This window comes from Pristiophorus japonicus, chromosome 16 (assembly GCF_044704955.1).
Source record: "Pristiophorus japonicus isolate sPriJap1 chromosome 16, sPriJap1.hap1, whole genome shotgun sequence".
NCBI classification, from domain to species: Eukaryota; Metazoa; Chordata; class Chondrichthyes; family Pristiophoridae; genus Pristiophorus; species Pristiophorus japonicus.
Genome location: NC_091992.1, coordinates 36,286,468 through 36,304,472, shown reverse-complemented (window position 1 = coordinate 36,304,472; position 18,005 = coordinate 36,286,468). Strand labels below are relative to the sequence as shown.

At 44.4% G+C, this 18,005-nt stretch overlaps 1 protein-coding gene across 2 annotated transcripts in view; it reads right to left on the bottom strand.

Annotated features, from left to right (window-relative positions):
• auts2a (activator of transcription and developmental regulator AUTS2 a) overlaps positions 1-18,005 on the bottom strand; it is a 1,264,571-nt gene that overhangs the window by 20,149 nt on the left and 1,226,417 nt on the right. For both annotated transcript variants that reach the window (XM_070857211.1, XM_070857212.1), the window contains 4 exons: positions 16,142-16,171; positions 14,542-14,613; positions 11,015-11,156; positions 7,605-7,682 (listed from right to left, as the gene is read on the bottom strand). In XM_070857211.1, the coding sequence (XP_070713312.1) occupies positions 7,605-7,682; positions 11,015-11,156; positions 14,542-14,613; positions 16,142-16,171 (322 nt within the window). The remainder of the gene's footprint in view (positions 1-7,604; positions 7,683-11,014; positions 11,157-14,541; positions 14,614-16,141; positions 16,172-18,005) is intronic.

The window sequence follows — 18,005 nt, the reverse complement described above, 5'->3', positions numbered from 1 at the left end:
TTCAAGTGCACATCCAAGCACCCCTTAAATGTGGTGAGGGTTTCTGCCTCTACCACTCTTTTAGGCAATGAGTTCCAGACCCCCACCATGCTGTGGGTGAAGAAATTTCCCCTCATGTCTTCTCTAAACCTCCCCTAATTATTTTTAATCGGAGCAGGCCGGGGAGCGGAAGGAGCAGCATGGTGGCATACCACTCCAGGGAGCAACAGCACTGAAAAGGGACGTCATCAAGGTCCAGGTCGGTGATTGGAGCGTGGGAAGGTACAGCAGGAGCAGCGAGGTCTGGGCGGAGGAGTGGCGAGAGATTGTAGAGGGAAATGGTCGGGGCCCAGGAGAGGCATGAGTTTGGGGCCCAGAAGAGGTGATAGCCCAGGGACAGCACGGGCCAGCCCACACTGCGATATGTGTGCACACTAGGCCCGTGCAGCAGAGCTGGTCTCCAGTTGTCTTGGTTAATCCTTGCCACTGGACCAAGACCTAGCTCTGTCAAGCCCGGATGGTGGCTGCTGTGCAACAGTCACCACACGTTAAAAAAAATCCACGCACAGGCATCTTCCACCCTTCAAGATTTAGTTCGGACCTGGAATTTTAGGTCCTTCATTGAAACACCTGTGAACTTTTTGACGTGGAAGCAAGTCATCCTCGACTTGAGGGATTGCCTATGATGATGATGTTATGGGGGAGCGCAATTTCCACTCTGACTTCTTCCCCTCCTGCCCACAATTGCCAATAACGTAAATTATTAGGAAATTCATCCTACTGAATTATCAAGGAGGAGCAGTGGTGTGAACTGGTGTTCAACGAGCTGGTCCATGGGAACCCAACTCACGAGTCCATAACTGACAAATTGCTGCTCCTGACTACTGTATCGGGGGATCTGGGCAGCAGTGAGTTGAGGCTCATTATCCTCCGCCACCCCACCCACCCACAGATATAGAGGTTATACTGAAGGTTAGACTGAGATATGCCCCAGCACATTGGAGGGCTGTCTCAAATGCTCTCAGTAAAGACTCTGGAGTCATTTCCCAATGCCTCTTCTTGTCTGGGGATTGATGTACGCAGCAGGATGGAGGGAAACATTCCAAACAGTGTGAAAAAAGGAAGTCTTAAAAAAAGGCACAATTGCACAAGATTGGTGTTTTATATAGGCCAACCACTCTGGAACTGTAAAACGTATTGTGTTTCTCCCCAAGAGTGCAGTTGGATATGCGCAATATCATATACACAATGGTGCCTAATTTGGGACTTCACAACATGCGATCTGTGCTTAGCTGGGATGGAGTTGGGCTTAGCTGGGATGGAGTTGGGCTGGATCATCCAGCCATAGTTATGATTTGACTCATTTTGATGAAATCTTTAGAGTGTGGCTCACATGTGATTTCAAACTCACTTTATTTATTGTATCAAACAGGTTAACATGTGACCCTCGAACTACATGCAAGAAAGACTTGAATTATACAACATATTTTGGGAGTGATTTTCAATTTCTCACTTGAAAAAGGGTCAGCCAGTAATTAAAAATCCGGGGGGGAGGGGAGTGATGGGAGCAAGTGAGCCCCTCAGTAGCCCCATCAACAATCCAAGGCCTTCCTAATGCAATTTTCAGGCGAGCCTGTAAATAGGAGACTGGCCGCCTGACACAGACAGGAACCCGATAGATACGCATATTTTTAAAGTAAATCCTGGAGGTTGCTCACAAAACAGCCCAGGAAACCTGTCATCTCTTTTGGTGAGCCAGGGAGGAGCACTCTTGCTCCATCGGACACTCCCCGCCCCACAAAACAAACCTCCAGCCTGCTGCTGGCCTATTCTAGGAACCCGCACCATCTCTCCCCCAGACCTGGCCTGCCGGAAGTACGGGGGACGGTCCATTTCCTGCCCTCCCAGAAGAGGCGAGCAGCAGCATCGTGCCCACAGTTCACCGGCAGGATGTTAACGGGCCCGGGTCTCACATCCGCACCACCAGGCGGGCAAGCGGACTTCGCACACGTTTCGAGCACTACTTTAAAATTGCCCCCTTATTTCCTGAGGATGTCCCAAACCACTACATGACTAATAGGTTATTTTTAAAGTGTAGTAACTGTTGCTAAGATAAAGAAGAGAATAAGAGTAAAGACGTCTTACTGCAATTATATAGGGCCCTGGTGAGACTACACCTGGAGCACTGTACATTCTTGATCTCCTTACCCAAGGAAGGATATACTTGCGTCAGAGGGAGTGCAATTTTTGGACTCTAGGGGAATCAAGGGATATGGGGATCAGGTTGGAAAGTGGAGTTGAGGTTGAAGATCAGTAATGATATTAATGAATGGCAGAGCAGGCTCAAGGGGCAATATGGCCTACTCCTGCTTCTAATTATGTTCTTAGCAAAGGTTCACCAGATTGATTTCTAGGATGGGGGGATTGTCCTATGAGGAGAGATTGAGGAGACTAGGCCAATATTCCCTAGAATTTAGAAGAATGAGAGGTGATCTCATTCAAACATAAAAAATTCTTAGAGCTTGACAGGGTAGATGCTGGGAGGATGCTCCCCTGACTAGAGTCTAGAACCAGGGGTCGCAGGCTCAAAATAAGGGGTCGGCCACTTAAGACCAAGACGAGGAGAAATTTCTTCACTCAAAAGGGTTGTGAATCTTTCGCATTCTCTACGTCAGAGGGCTGTGGAGGCTCAGTCATTGAGTATATTCAAGACAGAGATTGATAAGATTTTTGAATATTCAGGGAATCAAGGGATATGGGGATAGTGTGGGAAAGTGAACAGATCAGCCATGATCTTATTGAATGGCGGAGCAGGCTCGATGGGCTGAATTGCCTACTCCTGCTCCTATTTCTTATGTTCTTATATCATGTAGTGAAACCAAGCAGGAGATTTTCACATAGCAAGGCCCCACAAACAATAAATAAGACTAATGACCAGATAATCTGTTCTTGATGGTGAGGGTTGAGGAAGGAGTATCGGGCAGGACAATGGGAGAATCCCTGCTTTTCTAACGTCCATCTATAAAACCTCTTACATCCTCCGAGAGGTCAATATACTTTTGGCGACGAATAATTTCTGATACCCTCTATGAATAAAGATGGCCTTCTCATCCAGCATTAAGTTTGGATCATTCATTTTGTCTGTTGAAGACAGTTGCTCTCTATACATATCTTATTAGGCTGTTATTCTCCACGCGCTTAAAATTTCTCCACATCTCACACCATCTCAGGCCCACAGGAAATCCTGGAGACCAACTCCCTGCCTCTGCTATGTAGCTTTACACTAAGTCAGTTGAAGAGCAGCCTGGGATGGTCTCCCATTAGTTCTCCTGTTCTTCCAGTGAAGAGTGTCTGGCCTGTCCTTGGCACCTCCCTGAAAGGCTAACCGAGATTGGGAAATCAAAGCTCACATCCTGCCACTGGATAGCACAGAATGTTTGAGCTCCAATATTCAGTATCGCCATGTCATCCATGGGCTAGTACCAGACACACTTCTCACAACCCACACCTGGCTATCTAGTGCACACTATACAATGACCTGGATTCAGTTCTGCTCTCTTAATAGGACCGTGCTCAGAGACTTATTTAGAGCCTTAAATTCACTTTGCAGGTGTACATACTTCCTACTACTCCAACGCCTCTCCACTGTCGTCAAGCTGGATGGAACTGCACTCACCAGGTTTAATTCCTATCTTTCCAACCATAACCATAGAATGATCTGCTTCTCTTCCCGATCCCGCACAGTCACCTCTGGTGTCCCCCCAAGGATCTATCCTTGACCCCTTTCTATTTCTCATCTACATGCTGCCCTTCGGTGATGTCATCTGGCAACACAATGCGAGTTTTCACATGTATGCTGATGATACCCAGCTGTACCTCTCCTCCACCTCTCTCGAACACGCCACCATCTCTATACCAGCTGATGAGCGGAAATTTCCTCCAATTAAATATTAGGAAAAGCAAAGCCATTGTCTTCGGTTCACGCCACAAGCTCCGTTCCTTTTCCACTGATTCAATCTCTCTACCTGGCAACTGTCTAAAGCTGATCAAGTCTGTTCTCAGCCTTGGTGTCATAATTGATCACGAATTGAGCTATAACTAAGACTGCCTTTCCACCTTCATAACATTGCCCGTTTCCACCCTTACATCAACTTATCTGCTGCCGAAACCCCCATCCATGCCTTTACCACCTCTAGACTTGACTACTCCAAAACACACCTGGCCGGCCTCACTACCCTCCATAAGAGGTCATCCAAAACTCTGCCACCTGCGTGCTAACTCGCAGCAAGTCCCGCTCACCCATCGTCCCTGTGCTCGCTGACCTACATTGGCTCCCAGTTAAGCAACAGCTCAATTTTAAAATTCTCATCCTTGTTTTCAAATCCCTCCAGGGCCTCGCCCCTCCTTACCTCTGTAATCTCCTCCAGCTCTATAACCCCCTAGAACCTCTGCGCTCCACCTATTCTGGACTTTTGAACATCCCCAATTTTAAATGCTCCACCTTTGGCAACCATGCCTTCAGCTTCCTAGCTCCTAAGCTCTGGAATTCCCTCCCCAAATCTCTCTACTTCTCTTTTCTCCTTTAAGACACTCCTTAAAACCCACCTCTTCGATCAAGCTTTTGGTCACCTGCCCTCACATCTCCTGAAATGGCTCGGTGTCAATTTTTTTTTACAATACTCCAGTGAAGTGCCTTGGGATATTTTATTGTGTTAAAGGCGCTATATAAATTTAAGTTGTTGTTGAGGTGCCATTTTTTCATGGGGACTAAGGTTGAAGATGCTAATTGTCAATGAGCAAACAACGGAGTACTATTATGCTGTGCTGATGTTTCCTTTCTGCATGTTCCCTCCCCTACCTCATTAAAGCTCACTCTTTGCTCTCTCTCTCTTTACGGTTCAGCCATGTCCTACATCTTCCCCAGCTCGAGGGTGTATCGGGTATCTGCCTCAGGCCCGAGAATGCTACTGCTCAGCCAACCTCGAGAAGGAGCACGAGTTGCCAGATGTGACTTTCACATTCAACTTCCCTCTGTGCAGGAGGTGCCAAGCTTCTTCTTGGGGTCTCACGTGTCCATTTGGCCAAAATCAAAAGCTTATCATAAGGAAATGAGGCACAAATCCATGCCCAACCACTGTAATGCGCAGCGTGTTGGTACCTCACTATATTGGGCTGTCGCACTAGCTTTTTCTGCATATCTACAGTCTTCTGAAACAATTCGATTTCCAACAGATGAGGTCATCCAGCAACCTCACTCAATTATTAATCTCAATCTCAACTCATTCACTCTTTTTCTGCTAATACAGATTTGGTACCAGTCCAACACTTAAACAGGACATTGACACATCTATTGGAATAAATTAGGCATTCTACTGTTCCACATCCTGTAAACTCTAAACAACTACACAAGGACAGTAGATAATTACTGATAGGAAGGCCCATCGTAATTTGTCCATCTAGCCACTTCTTAAAGTCCCACCTTCAACACAGTTCAATTTTTTTTCAAATAAAAATTGGATTTACAGACTAGCATTGCGTGTGACGTCAACAGCTCACCAATGTTTCTGTGCCCTTCCCACCAAACCACTATTTAAATAAAGCAAATGACATAAACCTGAAAAGAAAAATGTCCAGCCTAGATTTGCCAAACTTCCCGCCTCTGATTCAACAAGCAAGCGGTCTGCCAAAGTTACAGTGCACATGCAGTGAGGTGAGAAAACGGTCTGTTGCACTAAACACGAGGGCATAGAAACAGCCTATAGCTATCGCTGGTGAGGCCACATATAGACATAGTTTTCCTCAATGCAGCCCAACACTGGCTGCGTTCAGGGCAAACCAATTTGCTGAAGGAGACGTATAACAGGCGTTAGGCCCCTTATTTACATATGCAAAGGGGCTAACACCTGTTTCAGGTGCGGGTCCTAGACGCCTCTTTTGATGCCTATATTAATATGACGGGAGACAGACTGCAGGCTCCGAACGCGCACGCAGGCCGCCCGCAATATTGGACGCTTTGGGTGCCCAATACCCCTCAAATTTCTAGGCCAATGCGTCAGTTTACAGGATTAAGTAGGCCCTTTTTTAAATTATATTTTGCTATATTTATGTCTATGAAATTCCATAAATGCATTTTGAAAGGCAATTTAAAAATCAGCTACAGAAGATACCTGGTGGTGGCGCTACTTAGAAATAAAGTTCTGCGAGCTCGGCAGTGCCACCAGCAGGCACCTTGGCGGTACTGCAGCTAAAGAGAGTAACTTATTCAAGGTACTCTCGCTATCTTTTTAAAGAGGAAAAGGGTGAACTCACCTTACATTTTTAAAAATGTTAATTTTCTTGTTGCCATGGAGATGCTCAAGTACAGTGCCCCCCTCCTCCGAGGCCGGAGCAGCTCCAATGCAAACTGTGGGAGATGTGACTTCAAACTGGCCCCAGAGATGTTTAACCCTGCACTGTTCTCAGGGTTGCTGTTGCCAACCCTCCAGGGGTGTCCTGGAGTCCCCAGGAATTGAAGCTTAATCTCTAGGACACTGCTGGGAGCAACCGGGGGCGAAAAATCACTTTATTTCAGCAATTTTTTAAAATTAGCTCTAAAAATGTTGGATTTGTGAAAAGAGGCTATTTGACTGACAGCCAAGAATCATCCAATCGGGTGACGAAGCCTCGGTTCGCTTTCCAACACAGGCAGAAAGAGTTGGCAAGCCTACTCGGATGTGTTTTCTAAGCTTGGTCTCAGAGCACTTGTCAGGCTCGCTTGGAGTCACACCCCATCCCAGTGGTCATGGCCCAGTTTGGGGAGGATGCAGGGGACGCTCTCTGTAACTAATGTCACCGGAGCAGCCCAGCAAGGAATGAGAACCTACACTCAGCTTTCCATTTCAGCAATAATCTTTTCTAAAAACGTATTTTCTAGTATAAGAGGGAATACTTTGAGCCAAAAAGCTCCCCCCCAGACTTTTCCATCTCTTGTAAATGTTTTTTTGAAATGTTTGAACAGTTGAAGCACCAAGGACCACCAGCTGGTGACACTGCTGAGCTTGTTCAACATTAATGGTCTCAACATCGCCACCATCTGATACTTCATGGCGCTGCAGCCCAGAATCAGAATCATTTATTTGACCACGCCACAATTTTTCCTGAGCACTTTTCAATGAAAATATGGGCACACCGAATTGATGGAATCACATGCATCGTGCAGTCTATGACAGTACAACCAATTTTATACAATCATTTATACATCTATCAGACGTGTGAACTTGTAAAAGAGCTCTGAAGTACACCGCAACATGAAAAAAAAACGATTTTTAAAATACCGTTTTATATTTGTAATAGCAGCACAGTGCAAGGCAGCTTAACTAGCTCAGTGGTTGATGTGTCCACTGGTGAGCAATTCAAGGATTAACGTATGTAAATGAGAGCAAAGATTTACACTGAACTGTGCCATTAAATGCTGAATGACTATGATATTGTCGAGAGGTTCCACATAACCAAATGTGGGGCCTTTGTTTTCATGTGTACACTTAGGTGGAGTAGACTGTACTTCATTTGCTAACTTGCTGGCAATTGCCTGAGTCAGTGAATTGGTTACCCAACTGTTCCCCACGGGCTGGCCAGACCAGGATTACCTAAATGAGTAGCTGGACCCAGGAAGCTGTTGTGATGAGGCGGCGGTCCGAAGGGATTTCCAGTTGGATGCGTGGTACCTGAAAACAAACAGGGAAGTTAATTTTCCTTGCAGTTACAAGGGAAGCAGTCGCGCTAACTGATCTGCATAATTCTGCACTTGGTTTGCAAAACTACTTTGTGAGGCCAAGCACTTTTTAACGAGTTGCCTCTTGGTGTCGTCACGGGAAAATGTGTCGCCGTTAACTCCAGGCTGGCTCAGCTGGGCTCTCATTTTCCAGATCCTTTGCGACCAGTGATCGAAGCAGGTTAGCGGAGAATACTTCCTTTCGCAAGGAAATAGTTCCAGAAATCATCGTGCTGCGTGTCTAAGCTATTATTAAAAAATAATTTACCTTAAAAAAGCCTTTGCTCATAAAAGAGAGCGGCAAACTGGCTGTAAGTGGCAAACAGAGTGCGTGAAACACAAATAAATGGACAGAGCAAAAGAGACAGATATATAGAAATAAAGAGAGACAGACAGAAGTAAGAGGAGTAATATAGACACCAACAGAGAAAGAGGGAGAGGAGAGAGACAGAAATAAAGCAAGAAATAGAGCAGAGATAAAGAGAAGAGAGTGAGACAGAGAAAGAGATAGAAATAGACAAATAGAATAATAGGTGAAAGACAGAGAGAAACTAGGAGAAAGAGAAACTATCAGAAATGGAAGGGAGGGAGTTTGAGAAACAGGAAGAGAAATATGACAGAGAAAGGGAAGAGAAAAACAGAGAGACAGAATAATGGGAGACAGAAGTAGAGGAAGAAAGAGTAAAGAAAGTCAGAGAAACTGGGAAGACCTATTCTGTCCTCTTGTACTGTTTTGCTGACCTGTGGAAATAATCTAGTCACTATTTACTTTATCATAACTGTTCATAATCGTCAATTCCTTTATCATGTCACTCCTTAACCCTCTGTTGTTAAAAAAAACTTCTCAAGTCTCTTTTCATAACTCTCATACTCATCCTTGTTAATATCCTCCCTCCATCATTTCCATTCTGTTTTTACATTCTTTGTATAACGGAGTCCCCAAACCTGTGCATAATATTCCAACTGTGGTATCATTAAGGTCTTGTATGAGTTCAAGATTAATTCTTGGCCTCCTGAGGTCACAATGCTGAGGTAGGTAGAGAAGTCATTGGTAGAGATACTCCTGCAGCACTCGGAAATTTATACATACACTGGTCAATCTCCACTGACAACGTACACCGGAATCAAGAGCAAGTGCAGTATTCAGGGCAAGCAAGGTTAGAGGACGTGGCAGAGGAGGGAGATACGAGGGGAGGGGTGGAAGGAAACGACGGGATAAGGTGTGGAGAAATGAGGGAAGGGGAGAGATGGAGAGCAGGACAGAGGAGGGAGGGGCAGCGAGCCATGGACCGAAATATTACCAGGGTGGGACATTGGAAATACTGCTCTGTGGGGAACCAATGAGAAATGGAGCTGAATGGGGTGGGGATTTGAATAAGTGCTGTCAGGGTGGGAGTGTTTGGGAATTGCTGCTCAGTGGGATAAAGGTGTGGCTACGATGAGTATAAGATTATACTCATCGAAAGAATGGAGCTTGTGGCGGGTGGAACTACTTTGATTATATTAGGCAGGCTGCTCTGTTGCCAAGGTTTTTATTGTGTATGGCTCAGGTGATGTTTCTGCACTGTGATTAATCATGTAGGGAGGGGGAGACACACAATGTCAGCACAATGGGGGTGTATTATTTCCATGGGCTGTGTTCCGTGGTGGGAGATTTGAGCAGTTATTTGTCCAGTTTGTCAGCAGGGATGTTTCTGCATTTAGTCTGCATTCGAATCCAGAGTCACCCTGAAGGATGGATATGGTGCAATCCAAATGCTCCCCATTGGCAGTGGGAATTCACACTGCATGCAAGGTGTCTTCCCTTTCTGCTTCTTCAATGTATTGGAGAACAGTGGAGATTGGCAGTTTCATCACGGTGACAAGCCCAGGAACTTAAGTTCAAGGATGGGAGAATACAGGGTGAGTACAATAGTCACCACAGTCATGTTAGCTGAGCTTCATGTACTTTTAATGTGGCCCTCCCATTGTCACTCACAGATATAGCACCATTACAATGTAGTTCTATACATATTATAAATATTATATATCTCTGCGGTGTTGTACACAGGGGCTGAGGAAATATAGTAGTAGAGAATGGGCTATAATGAAATCAGGGCATGCAGATGTGATGATGTTTCAGTCAATGCATTCTGTCCTTTTTATTACCTATCTTTCTATGAGAAATTCCAATGCCTACCTTTGTAATAGACAGTGCCTGCATGAACAGGTCTTACGGAAGTTAAATCCACCCACGAACAGTGGGGCCGCAGAGTGTCCGATGTGGGGAGGGGGTGATTACGATGCGACAAGCTTCCTCAGGGAGTTTTCATTATAAAGGTAGACAGAGGAATTTATAATGGAAAAGATTGCCAGTGTGTATAGACATGAGATATTGAATAAATGAAGCCGGTGTATTGGTGGGGAACTGTAGCCACACACTTACTGGGATTGCTTTCGGTTCGTTATGGTCATGGACACACTTGTCCCGTGGGTGACGCTGTCCATGTGGATTTGCTCCAAAGCATGGAAGTAAAACCATTTCTCTTAAGCTTTGCGATTTTGCTCCAATAAAACCCGGGGACTATTACTGTTACTTTCCTGTACGGTTTACTAAAGGATGAACCACTTATTTCTTCTCATACAGTGGTGCGTTTAGTCTTTCGTGTGTGCAGAAAAAAGCCATGCCAGTACCAGAAATTCCCAGGGGAGAAAAGCCATGATTAAAAATGCTGACTGGATTCTATTCCATTTTAATCAGAGAAAGAAAGACTTGCATTTCTATAGCGCCTTTCACCAGCTCAAGACATCCCAAAGTGCTTTACAGCTAATGAAGTACATTGGAAGTGCAGTCACTGTTGTAATGTAATAGAAAGATTTCTCGTGATGAACCTACTGTTATATGAACTCAATCCCTAGCCCAGTTTATAATTCATGTATACATTCTATTAACATGGACTATGCTGGAAGCGAATAGCTTTAAACATAACAATTTATTAAAAAAAGATATGGAATGCTTGTAAGCATGGTCTCTTCTTACCTGCAAGTACTGACTAAATCTGGTTTGTTATGTTTCTCTGCACAGAAGCAGATTGTGTTGTTGGGAGCACAAGGTAATGGATTCAATGCTGAATGTGAACACTGCCATCTAGTGGATACTGGTATTTGTACAGATAACAACACAAAAAGTTGGGAGTTCTTAGGAAGTGCTCATGTGTTTGACTTGCTGGGCCTATAGATGGGAGTAGATGCTGGCATTCTGTGACTCCTGAGGGGACAACCCCGCCATTAAAGGCTTACCCTTACCAGCAGTGGAGAAGAGGGTTGCTGGGCGGGCTAGCTCGTGGGGGTGGTGGATCGCTCCAAACATGCTGGGGCCCGGTGGTCTGCTCAGGAACTCTGGTTTCAGGCCAAAGTCCAGCTTGTGTGGATCAGACTGCATCTGTTGCTGCAAGAGGCAAAAACAAAACCGCCTGTTAGATTTATGTTTCACTTCATGTCATTTATATTTCCTTTTAAAAGCCCAGCCCATCTGCAGTCAGCTCAGTGGGCAGGTGTAATATAAATGAATCCTGGCTTACATATTGACACACACCATTCAAAGAAAGCTGACTTATTTAACAAATGAATATACACAATTCAAATGAGTGCTGACATCATGCATTCAGCCTGATTCAAAGTGGATCAGTTCCAATTATCCAAAAATTCAATTTTTAAGCAATAAATGGCAACTGTTTCTGGGGGGGGCGGGGGGGGGGGGGGGGGGGGTCTGTTTCTGTAGGGGGTCTATCGCTGCCGGGGTTTCCCACTCCTCCGCTGTAAAATCAGTGGCAGTGATACGAAAACACTAGAAAAATGGCCCAACTGCATTCATGCTGTTTCTCTGTGGTTTCCATGGCTCATCTGTCAAAGTTACAATTGACGGGCTGGAGACCCCCTGTGGGAATTCATCCCCCCCCCCACCCCCACATACATCAAACCTCTGCAATTCCCCGAGAATCTGATTCATTTTCCAATCTTTGGCACCCTCACTGCTGATAATACCGTGCACGCAATTGGACTGTCTGCAACAAAATCTTTGCTGACAGACCAGTGGCCAGTAAACCAGGCCGTTCAGCCCAAGGACTTTGCCTGGTGTGTGTTCTACTAGCCAACTAGGGAACCTTGTGTAACATCCAGGGGCACAATTCCAGGCAGTACTTGGCCCTCTTAAGTTGCTGCATCCCATTAGAACTAACTCAAGACAGATGAGTGCTGAGTAGGACCGGCCATGGGTGCTTATGAATCTTTGGTTGTCCGCAGTCAGACCCTGCTCCAGCCTCAACGCTCCAGTTACAGCAGACAAGGTCCTCGGACCCAGTCGAGGCTCCACTGCAGCCGTTGAGGCCTCTGTAAATTCATTATTGGTTTCTCATTATAGCAAAGTCCCGACAGACCATTTACAAAGACACGTTTCACATCAACCGTTACAAGTGGATTGAGATTTCCAGAAAATGCCAATAGAGGCTGTTAACTGACCAATCTTTATGCCTTGCATTTTTTTTAAGCAAGATTTTTTGTTTGGACCGATGGCTCCCAAAGCTCTCCACCATTGGGGTTTTCCTCGTGTCTGGGTCTGTCGTAGATTCATTGGCCTGAAAACTGTGGCCTCTCTGGGTGCGTACAATATGCGCACGCTCCCGAAGAGGCCTCGCAAATGGCATTTGCGATCTATCAAAATGTCTTTCGACAGATCATGCTCATCTCTGGGAGAAGGACATTCGCGCGCAGAGATTTGGGCCATTTGCTCAAATGCCTGGTTAAAGCAAGCATATAACCTACTTTTACCAGCGTTAAGAGTTTTAAAAGATAGAAAAATTAAATTTTACCACTAATTTTTATATTAAAAAGCCTGTCCAGGAAGGTAAGTTTATTTTTAACCCTATTAAAACATTATTTTTTAAAAATTCAAAAAAATATTTTTTTTCTGAAACATTTAATTAAATTCAATTTCAATTAATTTTAAATACGTGAGGTGTTTTTTTAATTTATTGTGTTGTGTTTCTGTGTTTTGGGGGGTATTCTCATTGATAGCTCCCATTACTGCACTCGTACAAATGGAGCTCCCATTATTATCAATGAGAAACCTCCGTGTTCATTGGTGGTCCAGGCCCACGTGATCCCAGGATGCGCTTACGTTACTGGGATGTGTGAGCCCACACGCTGGGCTGTGCATCTAGGCCTTGGACCATAAGTATACGTTCTTCCAGGGCCAACAAGTACTTTTGGAGAAAAAAATTTCGATCGGAGATGCCGGTCCACAGGAAGCCTCCGACTGCCATTTTTGGGCCAATGTTAGAGATTTATTGCTATGGTTACTAATCATTGCATCATATGACTCATCATCATCATTAAAAACTCCATTATCATTGCATCATCATTAACAACTCCATTATCATTGCATCATATGACTACCAGGATGCTTGAAGGCAAACGAGATGAACCTTGATCTTCTTTCATTTATCAATTCCCACATCCCTATATATCAGCATGAGTGATGTGGAATAGAACTTTTCCCATTTTAGAAACATAGAAAATAGGTGCAGGAGTAGGCCATTCGGCCCTTCGAGCCTGCACCGCCATTCAATAAGATCATGGCTGATCACTCCCTCAGTACCCCTTTCCTGCTTTCTCTCCATACCCCTTGATCCCCTTAGCCGTAAGGGCCATCTCTAACTCGCTCGAATATATCCAATGAACTGGCATCAACAACTCTCTGCAGCAGGGAATTCCACAGGTTAACAACTCTCTGAGTGAAGAAGTTTCTCCTCATCTCAGTCCTCAATGGCCTACCCCTTATCCTAAGACTACGTCCCCTGGTTCTGGACTTCCCCAACATCGGGAACATTTTTCCCGCATTTAACCTGTCTAGTCCGGTCAGAATCTTATATGTTTCTATGAGATTCCCCTTTCATCCTTCTAAACTCCAGTGAATAGGCACAATCAAACACTACAAAGCATGGTAAAGTGCAGAATAAAGCTCCCTCTATTCTATCCTACAATGAGCCTGAACAGAGGAAGAGGATACCTTACTCCAACAGTGTGATTTCCCAAATTAATGATTCTAGAACCTCACTGAGCGAGAAATCAGTTAGTGCCAGTATGGGGCAGCTCCTGCTGTAAGCTCATAGCCACCACGAACAGGGTTGAGATTGCCCAAACTTATTTCATTTGGGTCCCTTGTAGTCAGCAGTCTGGGCAGGATTTGATCCCCGAGATGTTCAGTTGCAGAATGTGGAAGTGAAATGATGATGAATTTGACGGAATACAGTGGTGAGTGAGAAAACGATCAGGGAGCTGAGTGGAAAACAAGCCGATGATGTGACCAGTATCACACAGCGTGTTTGGAACCTCCCTGTAATATCCCATAAACAACCTGGAATACCGCCCCCACTGAATGCCATTCCCCACCAGAATGAGGCTTTGAAACACTCTGGGGAAAGTGGTAAACCTGTCAAAGAACATTATAACAAGGGAGTTTAATACAGGTTAGAACTGACATCAAACAAGGTACCAGGCAGTGAAACAACAGGAGGAAATTCATTTTGAATTCAGTGGGTTTTGTAAGTTGCTTGACTTGCATGGTTTACATCATCTAAACCTCTCGATTAAGTTGGTCTTTGTAACGCCCTCTCCAATGCATCACTTGCACGGTTTATACCATTACTTCTTGATCAGGTTGGCCCTAGTAACTCCCTCCCCAACAGCAATTGTGGAGAGCTGATGAACATTTAATGCAGCACTCATTAGGGAGTGTGAATACAACAGAAATGAAATCTTGAACAGAGACTGACCTTGACTTTCTGTTGGTGGTGGTATATCTGCCATGCTATATGGACGTGCATGGCACACCACTTGCCAGGTTTCTGTAGAACACAAATTTTAAAGATTATAGATTCATTACAGTAACCCCAGCTATTCATAACCAATGCAGATTTTGGCTCAAGCCTCCAGAGTGAGGCCTGTACTATAAGACACCTTCGGTATTCCTCTCTAAGTCATCCCATTGTTCGAAAACCCATTTTAAAGACACACTGGCACCTCTTCTGTTACCCAAAACACACCACCCACGGAACATGTGTGTAAACATGCAGCGTTTTCCAGGGGTTATAAAATTCTGCAGCTTTGCGGCCCATGAACTTTTTAATTGCAGAGCAGACAATTGATGTGAATTCATCAAAAACCAGACGACCCATGTTCTAACTGTCCACCTCCGCTTTACCTCCCATTTGTAACATGCTGGCAGTCCTGTTCCTCAGACTCCCCAATTTGCTCACAAGCGAGGGTTGTGCTGATCCAAGTTTCAATTCCTTTCGGCTCCCCCCGCCCAACAGCATTTAAAGGGGCACCATCGTCTTCTGAAAGTATTTGACAAATCTTTTTCAGATTTGTTTAAAACCACACAATGTTTTCACATAAATCACAATAAAATGTATTGTTACTCTGCCATGAGACCACGATACTGAGCTTGTTCCTCTCAAACAAAGTTTGCCAATCATTCTTTTCAGGGAGATGGTGTCCCTTTAATTAAACCTTGCATCGAGTCACCACCATTTACATAAAATATTCATAGAATCATAGAATGATTACAGCATAGAAGGAGGTCATTCGGCCCGTCGAGCCCATGCCAGCCCTCTGCAAGAGCACTGCAGCTAGTCCCACTCCCCTGTCCTTTCCCCGTAGCCCTGCAAGTTTTTTTCCCTTCAGGTACTTATCCAACTCCCTTTTTAAAAATCACAATTGAGTCTGCCTCCACCACCCTCTCAAGCAGTGCATGCCAGATCTTAAGCACTCACTGCGTAAAAATTTCAAACACAAAATACTAACAGAAACATTCAAATCTCCCAAAAGCGTTAATTGTAATAGTTTTAACGGTTCGATTTTTAAAACGAGACCATGATAGTGAGACTCAGTCAGGATGTAAAAGTATTGTGCCACAGGCTATTTAACAGCATCAATGGGGTATTCTAGCCAGGGCAAGGGGGTGGCGGAGGGTGGAATTACAGCCATTCTCACTCTGTTCACACTCTATTTGTCGGGCACGCACATGTGCACTCTCCAGCACGAGCTCAGTAGCAGGATCGATGGCCAATATTAGCCTTCCATCGAGAGCAAATGCAATGCCCCAGGTGCCACCCCGGCTGAGACCAGCTAACCCCGTGTTCCCAGTTCCACGTTGGATGTTGTGTTTCAGCAGCTGAGCTGTTTGTGAAGCTGGCTAGTTCCTTGTCCCCAAATCTGCTGCCATTTTACACAGAAGTTGTTGCGTGAAAATGGTCTTGCTTGAGAGGACTTTGTTGCTTTAACAAGATATAATTTCTTAATCATTCACTTATCTTTCCATGCCAGAGGGAGCAGACAGACAGATTATAATTCCAAAGGAAGAATTCTTACCCTCAGCATCGGCCTGAATGGATCTGTCAACTGCAAATAAAGAGTGACAGCTCGGTTACACGCCTGTCAGTCAAAGCATTACAATAATTGCAATTTTTATTGCCTCGTTAGTCGGTAATTTAAAATGTTAACATTTTACTTTCAGATGAAACATTATTAGAAAAAATAATCAGCAAGCTTTTCTACAATTGTCTGACCTTCTGTTCTTTAATAGTCTGAGGCACAGAGAAAGCTTCAAGCACATTACCACGGAAGCTGCTTTCTTTTGAATGCAGAAAACAATTTGAAAAGTGTGACCCCTTTTCTACTAATTCCTTTGTGCATTAGGATCTGATTGAACAGGAGAACTGAGCTCTTCTAACCCATTTTGTTTGAGCTCGGTACAGTTCGGAGCAATGCCACTGACTGGTCAGCATGACACGGACAAATGATGTGGTGTTTTAAAATGAAAACTTCATATGCACAGATCCGGCACGTTATGATCTTTCTAGTTGATCAACATACAGTTAAATTTCCATCTTGATAAATAGCAAATTTCAGCGAGGAATCGAGTGCAGGATGAACCCCAGCATCAGCGACAAAGCACTGAGGAAAGACCGAGGTGTGCAGAACAGTGAACAGAACAGACAGGGTAAATCCAGAAGATGACTGCACAGTCAGTAGTGACAGTCGGAAAAGAGGTGCAAAGGTTCAGACAAAAGTCAACTTCAAAACTGATATCAGGAAACTCTTCTACACACAGAGTGGGTTAGACGTCCAAATAGGGTATGGAAACAAAAGACTGGAATAACTTTTAAAGTTTTAAGACAACATTTTTTTTCCCCTATCTCTGTAATCTCTTCCAGCCCCAAAACCCCCCAAGGTGTCTGCACTCCTCTAATTCTGCCCTCTTGAGCATCCCTGCTTATAATCGCTCCACCATTGGTGGCCATGCCTTCTGTGCCTAGGCCCCAAGCTCTGATATTCCCTGCCTAAACCTCTCTGCCTCTCTTTCCTCCTTCAAGACGCTCCTTAAAACCTACCTCTTTGACCAAGCTTTTGGTCACCTGCCCTAATTTCTCCTTATGCGGTTTGGTGTCAATTTTTTGTAGCTCATAATACTCCTGTAAAGTGCCTTGGGATGTTTTACTAAGTTAAAGGTGCTATATAAATACACGTTGTTGTTGTTGTTGAAAGTTTGACTCACTATCTTGCACCAGCAAGTATATGCAAAATCTTTTTGTCTCCCAGCTTTATCCCCTCATTCCTCCCCTCCTAACCTTAACCCTAATATTGAGGATATAAAACCTGTTCAAATTAAAAACTAATTTTCACTAACCCATGATTTTTAAATTAGCAATAAAAACTGGCTATAACGGTGGCTACATATCTTCACCATGACTACGCCCCCAAGCTTGCTAATGCCAATTTGCTAGATTACAAGATGAGGAAGGTTATTCAGCCTACCCGAGCTCATACAACAAGATGGACTCTATAATTGCCCTATCGCAGCATGCAATTGTTTTTTTTTTAATGATTCCAGCAGTTCTCTCCACCATTCCAGGAAGTCCATTTCAAGCATTGATCAAATTTTTGAAGAACGATTTCCTGACATCAGTCCTAAATTTGCCTTTCTCCAGACTGAACAAGTCCAGAAAAAAAAATTGAGATTTCAAACCAGCGTTATTCGTCACAAAGCTGTTGGGGGATGGGGAATTTAACCCCCGAGAATGAGTGGGAGAGATGACTGGGAGGGGGTTAAAATTTTAAAAATCAGAAACCAGAGCCCAATCCTCTTATTTCCGGTTTTAACGGGAGCGGGTTGGGGAGGGCAGGTGACTAACCTGCTCTTTAGATGCGGGTCTGTAATTTAAATATTTTAATG